Source organism: Cyprinodon variegatus, unplaced genomic scaffold, assembly GCF_000732505.1.
Source record: "Cyprinodon variegatus isolate N-32 unplaced genomic scaffold, C_variegatus-1.0 Scaffold704, whole genome shotgun sequence".
In the NCBI taxonomy this organism is placed as follows: domain Eukaryota; kingdom Metazoa; phylum Chordata; class Actinopteri; order Cyprinodontiformes; family Cyprinodontidae; genus Cyprinodon; species Cyprinodon variegatus.
Window position 1 is genome coordinate 279,925 of NW_015151157.1, and position 19,803 is coordinate 299,727.

At 36.6% G+C, this 19,803-nt stretch overlaps 1 protein-coding gene across 1 annotated transcript in view; it reads right to left on the reverse strand.

Annotated features, from left to right (window-relative positions):
* Window positions 1-19,803, reverse strand: part of LOC107097527 (gamma-aminobutyric acid receptor subunit rho-2-like) — a 51,366-nt gene that overhangs the window by 2,811 nt on the left and 28,752 nt on the right. The window contains exons 5-8 of the mRNA XM_015394693.1: window positions 9,119-9,201; window positions 1,919-2,059; window positions 776-928; window positions 408-616 (exon numbers count right to left, since the gene is read on the reverse strand). Of these exons, the coding sequence (XP_015250179.1) occupies window positions 408-616; window positions 776-928; window positions 1,919-2,059; window positions 9,119-9,201 (586 nt within the window). The remainder of the gene's footprint in view (window positions 1-407; window positions 617-775; window positions 929-1,918; window positions 2,060-9,118; window positions 9,202-19,803) is intronic.

A 19,803-nucleotide genomic window follows, 5' to 3' on the forward strand; every position in this document is an offset into this window, starting at 1 on the left:
TTATATAATAAAAACCTGCCCTGCCTTAAAACATACCTAAATGTACCTAAATGTAATAAACGGATTAAACTGATCTGAGAGTTGTAGTTATTAATCAAAAAGTAATATATAATCGACTTCAACAGCAGTAAGCCTTCTGAGAGCAAAAGGAAAAAGATATGAGACCAGCTGTACCACAGGAAACTAATATCATGAAAGGTGAAACTGATCTAATATCAAATCTAAACCCCTTAGAGCAAGTTAAAATGTCTTGAGAACTAGTAGATCTGACATTAGAGCAGTCAAAACTGACCAAAGAGCAGCTGTAAACTAACCAAAAATGGACAAAACTGACCTGACATCTGACAAGAACTAATAGAACTGATTTAAGAACAAATTAAAGTTGCTTCACCGTGTCTATAGCTCACCTGGGAGCGTGCCCTCTCTCTCCTTTTACGCTCTCTGCGATCCTGGACGGTGGATAGGTAGTTGACAGCAGCATATTCCAACACAGATAGGAAGACGAAAACAAAGCTGACCCACAGGTAGATGTCCACCGCTTTAATGTATGACACTCGCGGCATGGAGGCATTGACTCCAGTAATGATAGTGGACATGGTCAGAACCGTGGTGATACCTGCACAGACACAGCTGTTCACGCTGACAACCAAACACCTGAACAAAATCTCAGAGGAGAAGCAAAGAATGACATCAGCAGCATTTCTAGAACACAGTATTCCCAAAAATGTCTTCAAAAATGACAGCTTCTGGGTTCTGTCATGAGTTGTGTTTTTACCTAAGGAGACTCTGGCTGGCACAGCCCGTCTGTCGATCCAGAATGAGACCCAGGACAGCATCACCATCAGTGTTGCAGGGAAATATGTCTGCAGCAGGAAGAAGAAGATGTGGCGTCGCAGTGTGAAGTTGATGTAGAGACGGTTGTACCAGCCTGCAGACAGCACAATGAGGGGTGACGGGTCAGGCAGGTCCATTGGTTCTCCTTACATAACACTGTTTCCACATCAGTGTTTGTTTTCAAAGATGTCTGGAGCTTTATTTTACCTTGCTTTGTTTTATCATCAGTATGACACAAAATGTTCAAATATTCATCACAACTCTCAGAACTCGACAGCCCTGCTCTGCGTTACTGACGGAGCAGCTTTCTGTTTTTCTTAGCTGAACTTCTGCATCAGTTTAGTTGTTTAGATCTGAATTTCTTAAAAAGATTTCATTCCAATGTGATTGGTTTTCAGAGAGAGAGCTTTCCTTGCGCTTAAAATCTGGTGCACATTTTCTCTTATTGATGCGATAGTGTCAGAAACAGGACAACAAATCAATACATCAACATTTTATCTCTTTTGCAGCTAAACAGAAATATGCAGCAAAGATTCTTTTTTTAACCCCCCTCTTTCCTGCTCCAAACTCTGAACTGCAGAGCCCACCATACTGTGGGACTCTGTCTGACTGGAAAAAAACAAAAACAATACAAAACAGAGAGGTGAGGCTAAAAAGACAGGTAAAAAATTAAGATGCTGCAGGAAACAAAAGAAAAATGTAAAATTACAACCGACAAATAGGAAATAATACTGCAAAACCAATCCAAAGAAAGGAACAGAGCCAAGCTGAAGTAAAATAAGGTCCAGCTGAAGGAAAATCAGAGAAAAGGCGAAAACATTCTGTTTTGAGCTGCATTTTCTTAGCAAACAAGTTAAATTTGACTAAATTATACAAAAAATTTAAGAGGGAATCTTCTTTATATTTCATCCCTTTCGTTGTTTAGCCACTTTCACAGCAGGCAATAAAACATGATCAGCTCTAGCTGCTCTAGTTTCAAGATTAAACATGTGGGAAGAATGTGATAAAAGTAATTTCTGTGATTCCTCCCAGGACCAAGCCGCCGGAGGGGGGGTTCCAGCAGTGGTGATAATTAGATCCGTACCCGTGCTGCTGTAGAAGGCCAGACGGGATGTGGTGTGGAACTTCTGGATAAGGAACTGGGACAAAGAGATCCTGTCGTCGGTGCTCAGGGACTCATCCCCGTTCTTCCAGTACAGCATCAGGTCCTCGTCTGTGTAAGCGTCTGGAAAACAAACACAAACATGCAGAAAATTATTTAATCACGTAGACTGGGCAATGTTTATCGGCAGAGGCAAAAAAATGTTAAATAAAAGTGAAGCCACAGATCAAACAGAAATTATAAACTGCCGGGCGAACAACACATCAGCTGAATTTTATGGATGTTAAACTTTAGAAAAATAAAGTTTGTACTGATTTGTGAACTCCTTAGTCAGGGGTTATCTTTACGTTTGTGGACTAGAGTTCAAAGAACATATTAAATGTCCAAAGCAAACAACATGTAGTAACTGCAATATGAACAAACTGCTGTTGGTTCTCTAATGTAAAAGTTTCCAACACACCTGAATCAAATGAATGGTAAATGAGGGGTTGCTTCTCTGAATTTCGCTCACTCTCCCCCTGAAGGTAGCTCCAGGTCTTCCTTTACTAATAGTGTATCCAAGGCCTGTTGGACTATAAAGTATCCCTCTTACTTTCACAGCCAATTTGACTGCAGTTTATTGGATGTGAAGCACTATAAGCTTTAATGCTCTAAAGCCATTAAGTTTGAATTAAGGACGTAAAGTAAGACAGGAATTTGTTGATGCATGTTAAACAATATTCCGACTTAGGTTTTTATTTGTGTTTTAATCACCTTTGAATTCTTTTTGTTAACTCATCACATTTGAGTATTTATACCACATATCCCTGGTGTTTAGATTCATTATTAATTCTTGATCTTTGTTCTTGTACATTTAGATTTATTTTAATCATGTCATCTTTTTACCTTGGCTGAACAGTTTCTTTATATCTTAGTCGGTTTATGTTAATTAGTCCACTCCTTCAGTTTCCAAGCTTTTCTTCTTCCTCAGCTGCTCCACATAATCCTCAGATTAACTCTCCTTCATTCAATGTCATTCTCCACACTTCCCTCAGTAAAGTATTTTATTGGTTCTCATAGTTTTTTCCTCCTGTAAGTCTTTTCTGCCTATTGTTCTGTCCTAGCTCCATGTCCTGTGTTCCTGGCAGCTTTTGTATATTTTCTGTTTTAGTAGATAGCTTTATTTTCCAGTCAGTTGCTGCGTCTATTGGGTCATTTACCAAACAGGACTCCAGGATAAAGAAAATAACAGAGGTACTTCTTTTGGACCTTCCACCAGAGTTTATTGGTTTTTTTCTTTGTTTCAAACGGTAGGGTTTTTAACCAAGGGAATTCCAAAGTCAAATATAAATTCATCCTAACTTCCCTGAATGATAAATAATTCACTAAAGATAATTCATGCAGCAAATCAGATACCTGCAAGCACCTTCCCAATACTGATCTGACATAAAATGAAGGAAAATGCTGGATTAGGTTTTAGGACTAAAGAAACTAAAGTCCAGAAATTAATAGAGCTTATTAACCTGAACAATTATCAACTTAATCATCTACCACCTGCAATTTAGGTCCCTTCTACAAGAAAATGTAACAATTTGGTCTTAAATGTCACTGATAGATTTGAGTGCGTCTGACATGGTGTGATATTATGAGCAGAGCCCTGTATGGTCTGATCTTCATAGTTCAGACCCTTACAGTTCTCCTGAGATGTTAGGAACCACTTCAAACCTCAGCCTAACAGCCTGCAGGCCTGTACATGCTACATGCTGTAGGTCCAGCAGAGATGAACAGAGGAGGCTCCAACAGCTCGCTGCAGTGACAGTGATGTTCTCTAAAGCTTGTTTGTTAGTTATAAACATGCTCCTGCAGCCAATTTCTTCTTCTCTGCTCTGGAACTCATTAGGAGTGTGAGAGTGTGCCTCCCGCTGTGAGCTGGTATGAACTCCAGCTGCTGCAGACGCTCTGTGAATTTGGGCTTTTATCTCTGCTTCTGCTAATTTTACAGCTTTCCAACTTCTGTTGATGTTTTGAAGCTGCAGAGCTTATGATGGTGGAGGGGAGAATATGGGTGGGTGGTGGTGGTGGTGGTTGGGGGGTCCTCGGTAAAACGGCCCCTGGTGGCTGCTAGGAAAGTATTTGATGTCTCAGAAATAAAGACATGAAACTGAAAAAGTTTGTGCCTCGTGTTCAGTTTTCAGGTGTGAACCTACCACCTCTCTACCTCTGACTGAATCCATCTAGCTGCTGTAAATAAACACTGAGGAATGCAGATGAAAAGTTTACCTCTACTTAATTCTTTAAAAGTGACTTAACTCTACAATAGAGTCAGATCAGATGACATGAAAAGCTGCAGACCTGTTTTAGTTTGACTTTTCAACCCTACGAATCCACTCTGGTGAAGGATCAGGGGTTCCTCTTAAACTTTGCTTAGTTTTAGAACAACAAAACGATGTTCATGCACAAGAGCAAAAATTTGTAAACTGTAGATCAGCATTGAGCTTGCATACAAATGTACAAAAATAGGTGTAGATAACTTCATGGAAAAATAAATATTAAATAGAATTGTATAGGTTTGATAGGATACTTAGGGAAGAACATTTTAACAATCAGTTTTACTGTATGAAAAGCTTATAACAATAAAAAAGGATTCCCTCTCTTATCATCTGTCCAAAGGTGTAAATACCTTTAAAGATAAACTTTAATTGGCTAGAAATTTGCAAGTAGATGCAATTTCACTATCTGGCTGCAACTGTTTGTTAATGTGAACCTTCATATGCTATAGTATAACAAATGAAATATTCTTATACTTCAATGAAACTTTTATTACAACTTTGGGGATGATAAATACTACTGGTAATGCTTTATCTATTAGACCCAACACTGCTTATTTTTTAAATCTGTATTTTTTGTTTGTTTCTTGTTATTACACTTATTCTTTTTAGCCCTTTTGCTTTTAGGACGGATATATTAAAAGTAAAAGGGCTAAAGAAAACAAGTGAAATAATATTTATATACTATATATACATGCTATTTGATGGTGCAACTGTTTGTTCCCTTTCCCCCTTAGGTAAAGTAAAGGCATCAAGACTCACAACAATGTTTGCCTAGAGCTCTTAGGATAGAAAACAACAAGGGGTGGGCAACAGTTTCATTCAGAAGTGACTTAGAGACTAAGGACAAATCTAAATGTTGCAGGAAATCGGCCCTTGAGAACTGGAGTTGCCCATCCCTGCTCTATAACATAAAAATAATTAAATTAAACTAAGATAACAAGAATAAGGCATTCTTAAAAGCAGTCTAGGAAAAAAATATCTTTCAATGCATAATATATTTCATCAAGCGTTCCTAGTAAGCAATAATGTTGTGTTTGTACCCATCATTGACTTCTGCTTGTAAAGGACTACAACTGATATATGGTGCCCTCATCTCGTCTTAAAGCCACATCAGGCTACAAGAAGTCTTCAGTAAATGAACATCTCACTCTGCTGAGGAACTTTGCAAAGGGAAGCATCAGCTGAGTCACTTCATAACAAAGCACCAAATAAAAGTTTTGATCAGTTTCCTCAGCGTCGTTTGAGAAACAGACAATCTTTGTTTAAAACACAAAACTCTGATCTCAGATTCTCTTTATTAGCTCCCAGTTAAATGGAGATTACAACCGAACATTCTTCTTCTTGTTTATAAAGCTCTGAATAATCAAGTTTTATCTCAGAGATCGTTGTTCCTTCTGTTCCTAATAGAGAAATGTTGCTCTAAGACAGAATCTTTTGTTTTTTTTTTTCTATAATTTGTTTTTTTCTGCAGAAAAAAGGAAGTGGTTGATGCATGCTTGCTCAAAGGGAAGAATTGCTGCAAAGTCAATGTCTTGTTGCAATAAGCTAGGCTTTGTTTGCCAGGGCTTTGAATAATTGTTTCCTCACAACTTCACATGTATGAATCATTTTGTGTGTCTGTGCGTCTTTCTTTCTTTCTTTTTTTTATCTTTCTTTCTTTCTTTCTTTCTTTCTTTCTTTCTTTCTCTCCTTGTCAGATAACCACTTTGCACTTTTTTGGACTTTCTGTCATATTTTTTAGGGAGTTAAAACTCTTCATCTAATGATTTAACGAGAGTAATGGTGAAGCATGCTTTTTAATGCGTTACTGGTCAGTTTTAAAATATTTTATGTCTTTGGGAGGAACCCACTCATGTCACGTTTTTTTTTTTATCATTTACTTTTTCTTTAGTTTTGATGATTTTCTTGTACCGTCGAACGGTTTTATTGAACTGTTAATAAGTCTTGGCTTTTCACCCCTTTTCAATAACCCTGATGTGTTTCTGTGATTTTCTTGTTGTCTTACTTTTTTTTTCCACATTGCTGTTGTTGGGAAAAACAATTTTCCTGCCCCCTGCCTGCATTTGAGTGCAGACGTTGGTTACTCTCAGGCATTAAAGTCCAAAGTGAGGAAGGAATGGAGCTTTAACTAAGGCCGTCCTGCACTGAGCCTGTGGGGACACCTGAATTTCCTCCTATGTGAAAACATCAGAAAAACTATGTTGCTTTTTATTTTTTTGCTTTAGTTTATTTATCCCTATTTCTTAAGTTTCTGGGGTTTTTTATGAAGATTTTATAGCAGAGCCGTAAAATTTAACCAGATGTGTGTAAACTCATATCATGAATAAACTGTTCAAACATGTGGCTAATGACCATGACATGACGCTGCCTTATGTTCACAGTCAAACATTAGTGGAAGTATATCTTTAGGTAAGAATATAGCTGCCCTAATGATTATTTCTGTTTGGTTTGAATAAATTTCAATATAAAAAAAAAGGAAGCAATCCCACCAATCAGGTCTAGAGTTTTAAAATAATTGCCCCGAATTTGAAAATGTGAATTAATCTTGACAATGTTGAGTTCAGACCTGTACAATCAGCAGACCACTTTGTCTAGCAAAGGCTATCAAAGATAGCCTTTCCTGTTCAAATCTAAGCTCATTGAGAGAAAAGTCAGTTAAGTCCACTATTCTGGAAAAGGTCACACTGTTATTTTAATCCTTAGTCATAAAATGCAGCAGATGTGGTAAAGAATGAAACCTTCCTTGGAAGGCCTGCAGGTCTCACCTCTCTCATATAAGGTCATCATTCAACAACGAGAAAGAGACTGGGAAAAATGGCATCCATGAATGTTAAAGATCAAAACTAATGCTGACGAAAACAAGTCAAAGCAAATGGACCCATCTCACTTTTAAAATAACATAATTCAGAATATTCATAAATAACAAAAAGAAAGTGGAACGTTTGGGGCAATGTGGTCCTGTTGCAACAACGCAAAGCTGACATAGCGTTTCAGAAAAAAAGAACACCAGGAATGGCCAAAATGGTGGAAGGATGGTCCAGGGCCTCTTATCGTTTAGGACCTGAGGGGCCCATGAATTTTCTTCTCTGAGGAATCTCTGGCAAGTGATTTGTGATCCTAAATCTAATCTCAACTGGTTTAAGCAGCAGAAAAATAATCCACTTTAATTGGTCTAGTCAAAGTACAGAAATATATCCAACTGAGATGGGTGGTTATGAGCTTATAAGGCTGCTGATGCTCACAAACCCTTGAGTTGTGCAGAATTAAAATGAGTCTAGAAGAAAAAGTATTTGAAAAGAATCTTGAGTGAAAAGAGAAACCCCCAATGCCAATTCTTAATATAATGATAAAATTTTTCTAAGATAATTTGTTTCCACTGAAAACAAGTTAAACTACGATATGGTTTACTGTTATCTACTCTGCTGGAGGAGAGACAACAGTTCTCAAAGCTCCCAATGATTATCGATACCCTGTTGGTCTACTCTATTGGCCCATCTTCTTTTACAAATATTTGCCCCTCACAAGATAGCAAACGTATAGATTTCCTTTATTTGCTGACTGATTTTCTGGGTTTGATTCTCATCTTTTCTAAGAAAATCAAATAAATTAAATCCTAGGCTTTCAATAAAAAGGGGCTATAGCAGGAGCTCACCCCAGGAGCCATCAAGAGGTGTGTGAAATGTGGGTGGAAGGTACACAGCTTCAATGAGCAGCATCAACCAAACAAATCTGTTGTCACATAGCATTACTCTGTATTATGACAATGTTATGGCACTTTTTCATGACATTTTGAAAAGTAGGCAGAAATGTCTTAGAGCAGAGTCATTCCTAATTGGAAGCCTCAAGACAGTAATGCGGTTTTTCTTTAGAAAGTGATGAGATGGATGCAAGTAGTGCTGAAAATTGTTGGCGCTGCATTGGGAGGCAGGTGCTCAAAATGTAAAAAACAGCCATGCAGCACAAAATATTAACACAGACTGGTATAATTCACCAAGTTCAAACAATAATGCATTTTTTAATGCGTGTGTCAGCAGTGTTGATAGAGTATTGCTTATGTTTAAGTTTAAAAGGGTAGAGCATATAGCTCCATGTGTTTTAGAATGAAATCAGGTGAAAGTTCATTCACATCCTCTTAATAATAAAGGGAAAAAATGTCAATTTTTGTTGAATCGGACATTTTTTTTTCTAGCAAAACTTATAGAAAACTAAAAAAGCAAAGCAGGAAAGCTGCGCAAGAGTTGGAAAAAATCCATATGTATACCAATGAAAAACATTTGTTAAAGTGAAAAAAACGTATAATGTAGAATCTGTTGCATTCCTATCCTTCTATAGCTGTGTGGTTAAAATGAAAATTGTTTCTCTTACCATACAAATGTCCTCCTCCTCTCAGTCATGTCCAGCCTTTCAGCTGCTAACAGGTGAGTGTTTCAAAGCTTTATTATTTGTTTCAGTGTTATTTCACAAAATGCTTCAAGAGGTGTTATAAAGAAAAATTTCATCTATTGTAATAAAAGTGACTGACTTTGATTGTTATTTTATTTGAGCGCATGTGGTTGACACATTGGAACAAATTATAGTAATTACCGCTGTTTGTAATAGAAAGAGCTGTTTCCACATAAGGAAAATTACCCACTGTAGCAAATGAAACTTGTATTTGCAGGTTCCAATGTTTTCACATTATTGTCTCAGGAGACATTTTTGTTATTTACCTCCAAACTAAATTTGACAGAAAAGCCCTTAAGCTGTTTTGAACTCTGTGCTGTTGATCTTAAAATGAAGAATGACGTTTCTCTGACAATCTTGCATTATCTCTGTTCTTATTATTTGTCATGTTTTATCTTCAGAGTGTCAGACTCCACCAGTTTTTACTCACAGCTCTCCAGCTCCAGTGAGCAGGTCTGAGAATCCAGAGGAAAGCGGCTGAAGTCCATGTTACAGGCTGCTGTAACCGTCACTCTGTTTAGACACAAAGAGAAAAATGCACTCAGTCACTGAGAAACTTTATTTTCAGATTACACACCACTGCAAAATACAACCTTCATGTTCGATTATATTTTTCTATATTTTGTGATAATTTAACACAATTTCACTGACGTTCAGACATCCTAACTCAACAGTTTGTAAATCCACCTATTGAATGATATCTTTATAAGCTTTATACAAATAACAACTAAGATTCTATTTCTATATCTATTAAAAAAAAGAGCTTAACCCCAGTCACACTGGAAAGGGAGTTTCTGTGGGCGTCACATTGCTGCAGACCAGGTCATTTTACTACATGATTATGCTCAGATCTAAATTTGTTTGTTCTCCTGTTGGAAGATGAACCCATTTAATATGATAGAATTTGTATACTGTGAATTTGATGTGCAGTGGTTTTCATCATTCCAGATGTTTTTTAATACAAGACAGAAAGTTATATTTGGTGCCCTCTGGCCAGAGCACCTTCTTTAGTGGGTCCTGAACCTTCTACATGGTTTGTGGCAGACTGTAAATAGCACTTTTTAAATATTTATCTTCTCATTTTCTTGCCACTTTTCCATAAAAACAACAGATTTTTGGAATGCCTAACCTAAGCTAAGTATATCTGGACCTCCTCTGGAGTTGCAGTCTGGCTAGCCTGGGTGCCAGTCCGAACTTAGTCCCGCCCACAAGGTTTGAGTTCGGGGAAGTTCGGTCTGGCTCTGCTCCATAGTAGCGCGAGTATTAAAGCCCACTGTCAGGCGATCCAATCAAATTGTCAGGGCGGGCTTTATACGATGATGGACAGATGATCAAGAGTAACGTTATCAACCACGTGACCAAAGCGCGCTTGGGTGACAACAATAATGGCTGCGGCTGGAGAGTTTGGGTGTGTAGATTCTGCTATTAGGTCTGTTCTAGAAGATATCGACAGCAAATTAATTTTAAAAGAGGAACAGAGAAACGCGATCAAGTCTCATCTTCTTATTCTAGGCGTGCAACTGCACGCTTTGATTTTTGTGGACAACAACTATGCCTCGCTTAAGATACGTCACGCACTCCGTTGCTCTTATTGGTTGTAGATCTATCCAATTGAGTACAGAGGCATTTTTTTCCTGGTTCGTTCAAAACACGCCCCATAATCACAGCTCTATGGAGCAGTATCAGACTCATATTCTGACTAGAATTGAGTCGGACTACGTCAGGCTACAGTCTGGCTGCTTTTTATTAAAAATCTTCAACCCTTGCCTATGAATTTAGGCAGAGGACCATGTCTTTCCAGGTCTCCATTTACTCCATTAACTTTCCATTTTTTGGTGATTGACAGAACAGAGCTCTGAGTGATCTTAAACGTTTTGGATATTGTTTTTCAATCTCGCTCTAACCATTTCACAACTTTCTCCATGGTCTGTCTGACCAGTTTCTTGGTCTTCATGAGGCTGCATGCTATTCAGCAAACTTCTACGGCCTTCAAAGAACAGCTGGATTTACAATTACTTTGGAATATATAAAGTTTGACTGCATTTGCTGATGTGATGGCTTCAGAAAGCACTTGGTTTCACCTGATTTTATTTAGGGCTGTACTCAGCCTCTCTCTATCAAATAACTGGGTCTGAATACAAATGCAGTACAGAATATTTGAAAGTTTGTTATTATGTTAAAAAACATGGATTATTCTCCTTGAAATTCACCATTTTGGCCAACTGTGTTGCACAAACTGTTGAATTCAACACTGAAGTTTAGAACCTGACAAAAAGCCAAAAACAAAGGTGATTTATATGAAGTTGCAAAATACTGACATCTACCATTTCTGAAGACTTGGAGTCTTCATAAACAGATGTTAAGTAACAATGTGAATAATTTTTGATTGTTTTTTTCTTAATTCATGGTACTTCTATTTAATGCACTACTACCAAAGTCCCATAGGAGGCGCTTTGTCCTTGTCAATTAACCATGCAGCAGTTCCCCCTCAGCTGGAGACACATTCAGTTAATAAAACTCTCAGCGGAAACATTCATGCGGAATAACAGTTAACGGACTCTCAGATAGAGTCCTGTGGCTCATTTCTCTGAAGTTAAATCCTAACAGGATGAAATAAATATTCAGCAGATTTCCTCTGCAGACTGTAAACACACTAAGCTCAACACGTTGCCATTTATTGATCTTTAACTCATCTGATTCCTGCTGCCTGTCGGGACCCAATATAGTCGCAGGGAAACTGGGACAGATGCCTCGATACGCAGCAGGGAAACTGGAAGCTTTAAATGGATCTGAAAAGATGAAGATCAGGCACATCTGAGGCCTGAGCTGCTGAAGGAGCTGAAAATGAAGCCGTGGAGTTCTTCTGTAACCGTCCCCACCATCGTAACTTCCCTTTACAGCTCTACCTCCCCATCAATCAGTCAAATACCTCCACTCGTCACAGGTCATTAACCTGTGGATCCATTCCCATAGCAACTGTTACAATAGCAACTGTGAACCTGACAACGGGCTCTTTTCTTCAGATGTACCTGTTGCAGCTATTTGAGTCAGTTTTTGTAATTATTCGTTACTTTACTTTTCCTTTGAAAACAGATCAAGGCCTTTTAATTATCAGAATAAATGCTGGATCAGTTTGTTGGTATAAGAGGCACAGCCTTAAAAAGGTTAAAATGTTATTTATCCAACAAAAGTTTACTAGATAAGACAGGTCATGACTCTGTTTCTCCACCTACGATGTTCAACAAAGATGATTTTTAATTCCTGTTTAATTCTCTTTGTAGCTGCTACCTATGAAATCTATTTTCTATAAATATACAGAAATGCATGTGTCACTCAATTTTTATCCAGATGAGATTCAGGTTGATTTGTCATTCAGTAAATATTCTCCTCAAGTCTTTGAGATATGTGAGAAAATATATAGGCTGGAACTTTATTTAAATGAGAACAAGACAGTGTTTGTATTTTTATTTTATTATAAAAATCACCTGATTAAATTATGCAGTAGTGCCATGGAATCACTGGGATCTTATGGCAGTGATTCCCAGAAGATTCTAGGACTCTTGGGATGATCTTTAAATTCAAAATACAGGTCTACCAAGCTGGTAAATTTAATTTTTAATATTTTAGACTAAATACTAAAGTTTAAGAGCTTAAAGTTTAAAATTTGGGGAGTGGGGGCTAGAGGCATAGCCAGAAATTTTTTATAAGGGTTTTCAGGCAATAACCATTGTACATTGAGGGGTGGCCGAAAGTAGATAGGCGCCAGAACCTCAGGGTCAGTCTACACTGTTCCAACAGGAAAATTAACAAGCAAAACATCCATATTTTCTAAATAAAGACAAACTATAATTTCCTACAGCCTTTGCTAACAAGTAGATGCATATATTTAAACATCCATGCTTTCTAAATAAAAGGTATAGTGGATAGAATTCTTTCAGTTTTGAGCTCTGGGGCGTAAATCTTTTCCATCGTCATTACTTACCTACTTGTATCAAGGAACATTCTGCATAAAATTGATATTTACAAGCACTAATATCAACATAAATTGATTATTTGATAAGTTTATATCAAAACTGTTATTTATCTATGATTTAAACAAAGACTCCCAGATGACTTGCAGAGACACATCATCTACTCTTTACCCCATATAACACAAAATCTAGTTCTGAAAAGAGCATGAATTCGGTATTTATCACCTTTGATGTTAGGGGTGTGCAAAATAATCGTGATGATGATGCATCGTGATTCTAATTTTCGTGATCTACTGCATCGTGATGCCAAGAATCGATTATTAATTTAAAAAAATGAATAAATAAAATTGCATGAATGGTTGGCGAACATCAGCCAAAAACAAGTGTAATACAACTTCCAGTCCAGTAGATGTCACTGCAAATGTGTTGACGCACGCTGCCTTGTGTCACAAGCATTTCCGGCCGCGGGATACTGTGCCGAGTCATTCAAAAACAAAACATGGAGGATAAAATATTGCAATGCATCGCAATAATTCAAGTATCGTGATGCATCGTGATAGAATCGCATCGTGGCCTGTGAATCGTGATCCATGAATCGTACCCACCCCTATTTGATGTTAGTATATTAATGTGTATAATTAACCACAAAACAATTAAATGTTTTGAATATTTCGCTTGAGAGTATTACTGCTGCCACCATCTGTATAAGAGGAAAAAAATTGTAGGTGGGGCCACAGGGGTGGCCAATGATTGGGTAAGGGTGGCCATGGCCACCCCTAGCCCCCCATCTAGCTCCGCCCCTTGTGGGGGCCTAGGGGTTAGAGCAGTACACTCGGAATCCTGAGGTTCTGAGTTCGAGCTCCACTCCCACAGACTGTCACTCTGGGTCCCTGAACCCCACACTGCTCCCCGGGTGCCACACAGTGGCAGCCCACTGCTGCCCAAGAGGATGGGTTAAATCAGAGAGTTAATTTCGTTGCTCTGTACCTGTGAGAATGTAATGACAATAAAGGCTAAAAAAAAAGGATAAAAAAATAACGTCCTATAGAGGTTCATTTATTCTTTTTTTTTTTTACTTCTAAACCAGACTGCTTCAATTCTCTCTGTGGTGCGATTAACGATAATCTACTTCTCCATCTCCAGCTGGTTTAAAATCTAGCCGTCTTTCTGCTTAGCACATGACGATATAAATACACAACCCTAATTTGTATTCCTTCCACTTACTGCCCATTTTTTAAGGATTTTTTTTTTTTTTTGGAGATTTGGCCTTTAGTTTTGAAATATCTAAATGGTCTGCCACATCCCTATCTTATAGAGCGGGGGTGTAAAAGTCAGGTTTACAAAGTACTTTTTGGAGTTTTGGAACAACATCAATGATAATGTAGGAGCATCATTAGATACAAAATATAGTAAAACTTCCTTTTGCTGTCAGTAAAACTGAGCCGCTGGAAGAAAGAGCTCCAGATTTACAACTGAGCTCCAGATTTACAACTGAAACATTAAAACATTTTATTTAAGACTTCTCTTCTGTCCTCATCTCCATCTGAGATGAAAAACTGTAAGTTCATACAAGACTTCCTACTCTATGGAATAAAGCTTAATGTTTCATTTTTGGACGTTTTTCTGAGGATCCACTAAATAAAAATACATAGCTGCCTGGGGAGGTTTTCTTAGTGCCTCAGGCTTTCATATCATTTTACATCAGGCTCTGCAGATACTGAAATGAGTCCCTCATTGCTATTTCACACTAAGAAATACTAAGTTTGTATCAATGTCTCTGACTTACACCTCACAAACACTAAAGATTAATTCTCCTTTAGGAAACTACCAGATGCTCCTTCTTGTATTATCCTAACCTGACTTTTCTTGTTGATTAAAAAAAAAAGTATTTGCCTGAAAAATATATTTATTTGTTTTTAACATTTCACATTTTGTCACATAAGAACATTAATCAATTCCATGAGGATTTTATGCAATTTATTTATGCTCTGATTCCTCTAATTAAATTAGGTAGATATAAAGATCCACAACACAGGTGGAAGAATTTAATGAAAAACAAAAAATAAATTTGCACTCCACAAATAAAAAAACAAACACTATGGCCATGCTCTACAAAGTTCCCAAATAACAAGAATTCAATAACCTGTTAGACCAAACATATATGTTATCTGTAAATGTTATAAACTGTTAAAACATTTATGAAGATGAAAATGATAAATTTGATGGCTAAAAGATTCTTTGTCCAAACAAACCACTCTCCAAGCTAGAATACAAGGTGGCTGCATCAACTTAAGATAAAACAAGAGATGTTTTAAGTTGGTGTTTTATTTCTAGTCATAATTCATACATGAATCCAATTTGGAAACAGTTTAAATGTAAACTTAAGACACTCTCGCATGGCTGTGGTGCAGGAATTAAGAGCAAACATGAGGCTTTGGTTCTCAACACAGCTGTCACAGGTTCGAGTCCTGGCCTGGTGACTTTTGCTGCACAGCTTCCCCCTCTCTCCTTTATCCTATTTCCTGTCTACCATTTTCAATAATAACAGAATGAAGGCCACTGAAGGCACTACTGGCTATTATTTGAGCAAGTAGTGAGGGTCTTCTAGCGAGTATTAGTACTTTTTGATTGCCTGATCTGCCTTGAGTTCTGCAGTCCTCAAGGCTTCAGTGTCTGGAACTCACTGGGCAGCGTTTGCCACGTCTTGAAGGCAGCTGACTGGCTGGAAATCCACTTTGGGCACAGACTGAACTTTAAGACCAGAGGTTCCGGCATTAGACGCCCTAGCTGCTCAATGCAAATCTGCCGTTTTAATAAACCCCTTTTGAAATATCATACTGTCTGTCTGAATACTGGGTCCTTTGTCCTTAACCTTGACACTTATATGCTAAGCAGGTCGAACCAACCCCCACACATCTGCTTGTGTACCTTCAGAAAAGGCTGGCTCTACAAAGCATTGACTCAGTGGAGCTTTGTACAACCGTAACCTTCAAATTTGGTTGTTTAAACAAAAGTCGACCCTGAATTCATTTCCTTTTAATCTATATCTTTAAACTGCACTTCTTAGTTTTGGTCCATTACATAAAATCTGTTATTAGGACTGTAAGGTAACAAAATTAGTTAATAATTTACTTCAGTGGAGTGTAATTCAGCCTGTGCACCTATAATATTGGCACTCTGGGTTTGCATATTAAAAGGGCATCCAAGCAAAACAAAGAAGTTTTGCCTCCAAACATTAAACTACAAAGAAAGCAAACAGTTGAACTTCTGGACTTAGAGGGTAGTTTTTCTTATGTATAAAAAACATTCATGCCCCAGAAAGCACAGCTCTGATGATTTATACATAAACTTTTAGTTATGTACTGTGCACTGCTGGAGCTTATTAATGTTAACATCCACAGCTCATTATAACCTGATGGGAGAATCTGGAGCAAAATATTACACATCTGATGCTCGACGTGACTGCAGAGGTTTCTTGCTGGTGTAACTTAAAACTAAGTTTGCCGCTGATGGTCAGAGTGAACGGTAAACCTTTAAAATCCTCTGAAAAATGTTTGTAATATAAGAAGTACAGCTATTTATCATGTGACATCCATCACATTGTTCCATTCTGAATAATAATGTTTAGTTTTAGCTGCAGTCCTGGTTTCTGTTGGCTATATATAGATATACTTAAAACACCGACAGCGGCTCTAAGGTCTAAGTTTTATGTTTTAGTTAAAGAGACAGATGTTGGTTACAGCAAGTTTCACATTTCTAAGAAATGTTAGATTGCTTCTGGAACAAGTTTCCAGTGAATAATTGGGCTTCAATCATGGAGCAGAGCTTCTTTCCACTTCAATCTCTTTATTATTTAATGTTTTTTTTCTTTTTTTAAGTTAAGAAGGAGCCATATTCAAACTCATGTGCAAATATTTTATGATGAAAACTAAAGATAAGACCCAGAACATCTACAGTATGATTAAATATAAAGCGCATACGTTTTATTAGGCAGTAAAACATCAGTTTGATTTTGCTTCCCTTAAAAAAAAAAAAAAAAAAAAACCTGAAAGTTAAATAGTTATTTTTCTTCTCTCTGCTAGATCTTGAACTTCCTACTGTACATGGTTTAAACTACTTTACATTGAATTTACACTATAATGAAGCCATAATATGAAGAGACTCTACAGGATCTTGTTGTAGTTTCCAGTCGTGATGTTAGTAGTAAGTTAAAAATACAACTCAATTTCTGACGTATTTTCATTTTTGCAGTACGTTGAGCTTCTATGTTAATGCAGACATCGTCAAATTTATCATAATTTCTGTCTGATATGATGAGAGAGCACAGCTAGAAAACAGCTTTTTCCATGATTACTAAAAGTGTGGCAGCATCATGATTGCCTTTAAACTAGCAGAGCTTTTCCAATTTCCTGCAATCCAGCCTCATTCTGATTGGTCATGAAGGCTTTTCTGGGACCCTAAATCCAACCAGGTGCAAATTTGGGAAATTTGTAATAAAATATTCTGAAGTGAAAATATTTATTCTGAACTTTAAAAAGTTCCACAGATTGCAAAACATCATGGTAAGATATGACTGATGTATGATGCTGGATACCAGCAATTATATGTAGAAAAGTTTCAATCCAGACTAAAAGTCAAAATTAGGTTTATAATGAGAATTCAGAAAGGTTTTGTCTAAGGGTTGATTTGTGATGCCATAGATGGTTCTACCTTAAAAAGAGTGAGTCTAAATTACTTTTCTCATACTAAAGTAAATTCAAATTGCATATTTTATAATGACAGTCTGATAGAAACCATAAAAAATAAAGAAATAAATTAGCTCTTAATGTTTTTTTAGTATTGATTGTTGTTCTGGGTGAAGAGTCTCGCAGTTATTTTATGCATCATAAGCTGTAGGATTCAGAGGTGATTAGAAACACATTTTAAAGTTCTAACCACAGCCTTGCAATGCAAAAGTAGTTAAATAAATCTACACACCTGAAAAAAGTATTTACAAAAAAAAAAAAAAGGTTATTGAGTAGATTTTTTCCATTTGAAATATTTTTTCAATGTAACATTTTTTACATTTCGGAGGAAAACCAGGTCCATGCAAACATATCTTACAATAAATTAAATATTTAATAAAGAGATTTTTCAATATTTCAATAGTCTCTTAAAAATTGAAAAATGTATGTATAAAAAGAAAAAAATATTCATTTAGCACACTAAACTGAGAAAATTAAATACTCAACAGCAACAATCCAGCATGTAAGAAGTATCTTCACTTCGAAGCTACTGGAGTAAAATTGCAGGAAATTATAAAAATGATTTCCCCAATGTAGAACAATCAAGGCTAATTCCAATCTAATGATTAAAAATGTCTCTAAGGTAAACTGCTAAAGCAGAGAAAAGCTGTGTTGTGGAGAGGTGACATGATTTATACCAGAGGACTGCAAAAGAACCTGAAATAAATAAATAAACCAGCAGTAGTGTTGTGTCGACTGTAATATGTCTGGATAAATAATCACTTATCTGCATGATGAATAAAGGCAATCTTTCAGTTTAAAACAGAATCTTGTTATCTGCTGTGAACATCATGTGGTCAGGCTGTCTCTCTCTAATAGTAGCGCAGTGCAACTCTTAAATTAACATGAGTGAAAGTTGGTCAGCCAATAAAGTAAATACTTGAAATGCTTGAGAAGTATAGCTGTACATCTCTTAGAACAGACTCAATGACTTTTATTTTAGTCAAAACCTCACTGTTTTGTTTTGTGTTTTATTTTAATTGATATGGGTGTGCAGTTAAAACATGTTTAAATTAAAAGTATAAAAGCATGAGATAACTTTAAATTTGTATGTGAAAAATGCAGCAATCCACTGACACAATAATATATTAAAGATGCAGACTGGGATTTAAAAAATTTGCTCAGGCATGGAGAGAAGAAAGACTCAAGTTACCTACAGCTATATAGTACTGGATTTGCAAGCTGTGTAAAGCTGTTTTTATGTACTGTAACTCTGCTTATTTAAATGTGCAAACCTTGGTTTTTTAAAACTAAAAAAATATTCTATGAGTAACTTTAGGTAATTGCAAATGTGTGCTCAAATGCATATACAAATATACTAAAATTGCAGGGAAAAAATACACACAAAGCATTACTTCTTCGCTGGATATAAACAGAAAAAACTGGAGTTACGCACACAGAACAGATAAAAACTTTAAGAGGGGTTTGGAGATTCATTTCACCCTGGAGCCTTGCAGATGCATGCTTAAAAAAGGGAGGGAAATGTTCCTTTCCAGTGTCGCTGCATGCAAGGTTGGTGTGAGGGATTGCTGTCAAAATGAGAATTTCTACAATCCCTACATATTCATCCCGAAGGAGCAAATCCTGCAAAGTCAATGACTTGATGCTATCAGTTGGGTTTCCTGAGATATTTTTTTTAATCAATCTGTCTCCATGATTTATATGAAATTGTCCCAGCACAATGCCATGTGCTGTCACTATATATATGAACTGAATTGAATCAATGTTATTGCTATCACCTATCATTAGTAATTACCGTTGAAGTTAAGTAGGTATACTAGACAGTATTCTAATGACTCCAATTAATCAATGTTATGTAATGTAATGCACATTTCGATTTAAAGTCTTTATTACCATTCTGTAACTCACTGTCACTGTTTAAATAAGGTGCAAACATCAAAAGTTTGCAGACTTCCATCCCTGCTCTAACACGGCTGTATCAAATGACTGGAAAAGCAGACAGTATTTTAAAAGAAACAAAAGATAAAAAAGGGAAAATCTACATTTATTTTATTAGGTAATTATTTGTAAGTTTTAACCTGGATAAGTGTAAAAAAAAGAAGATATCTAAAAAATGAAATAGTCACTTTCAGACGTGTGAAAATATTACGCAGCACAACTATTTTTTCTATTGTGATAGCTGAAGTAAAACCAACCTACCTAAAGCCTTGAACAGTTAAAGCCATCATCATCATCATCATCATCATCATCATCATCATCATCATCATCATAATCATCATAATGGCTTCCTTCACAATGAAATGCTGCAACAATAATTACTTATACTACTTTGGTGCAATTTTTATTTGTAAAATGCTTATTGATTTTTTTATTTTTTTTGTACTGCAATGATATATTAA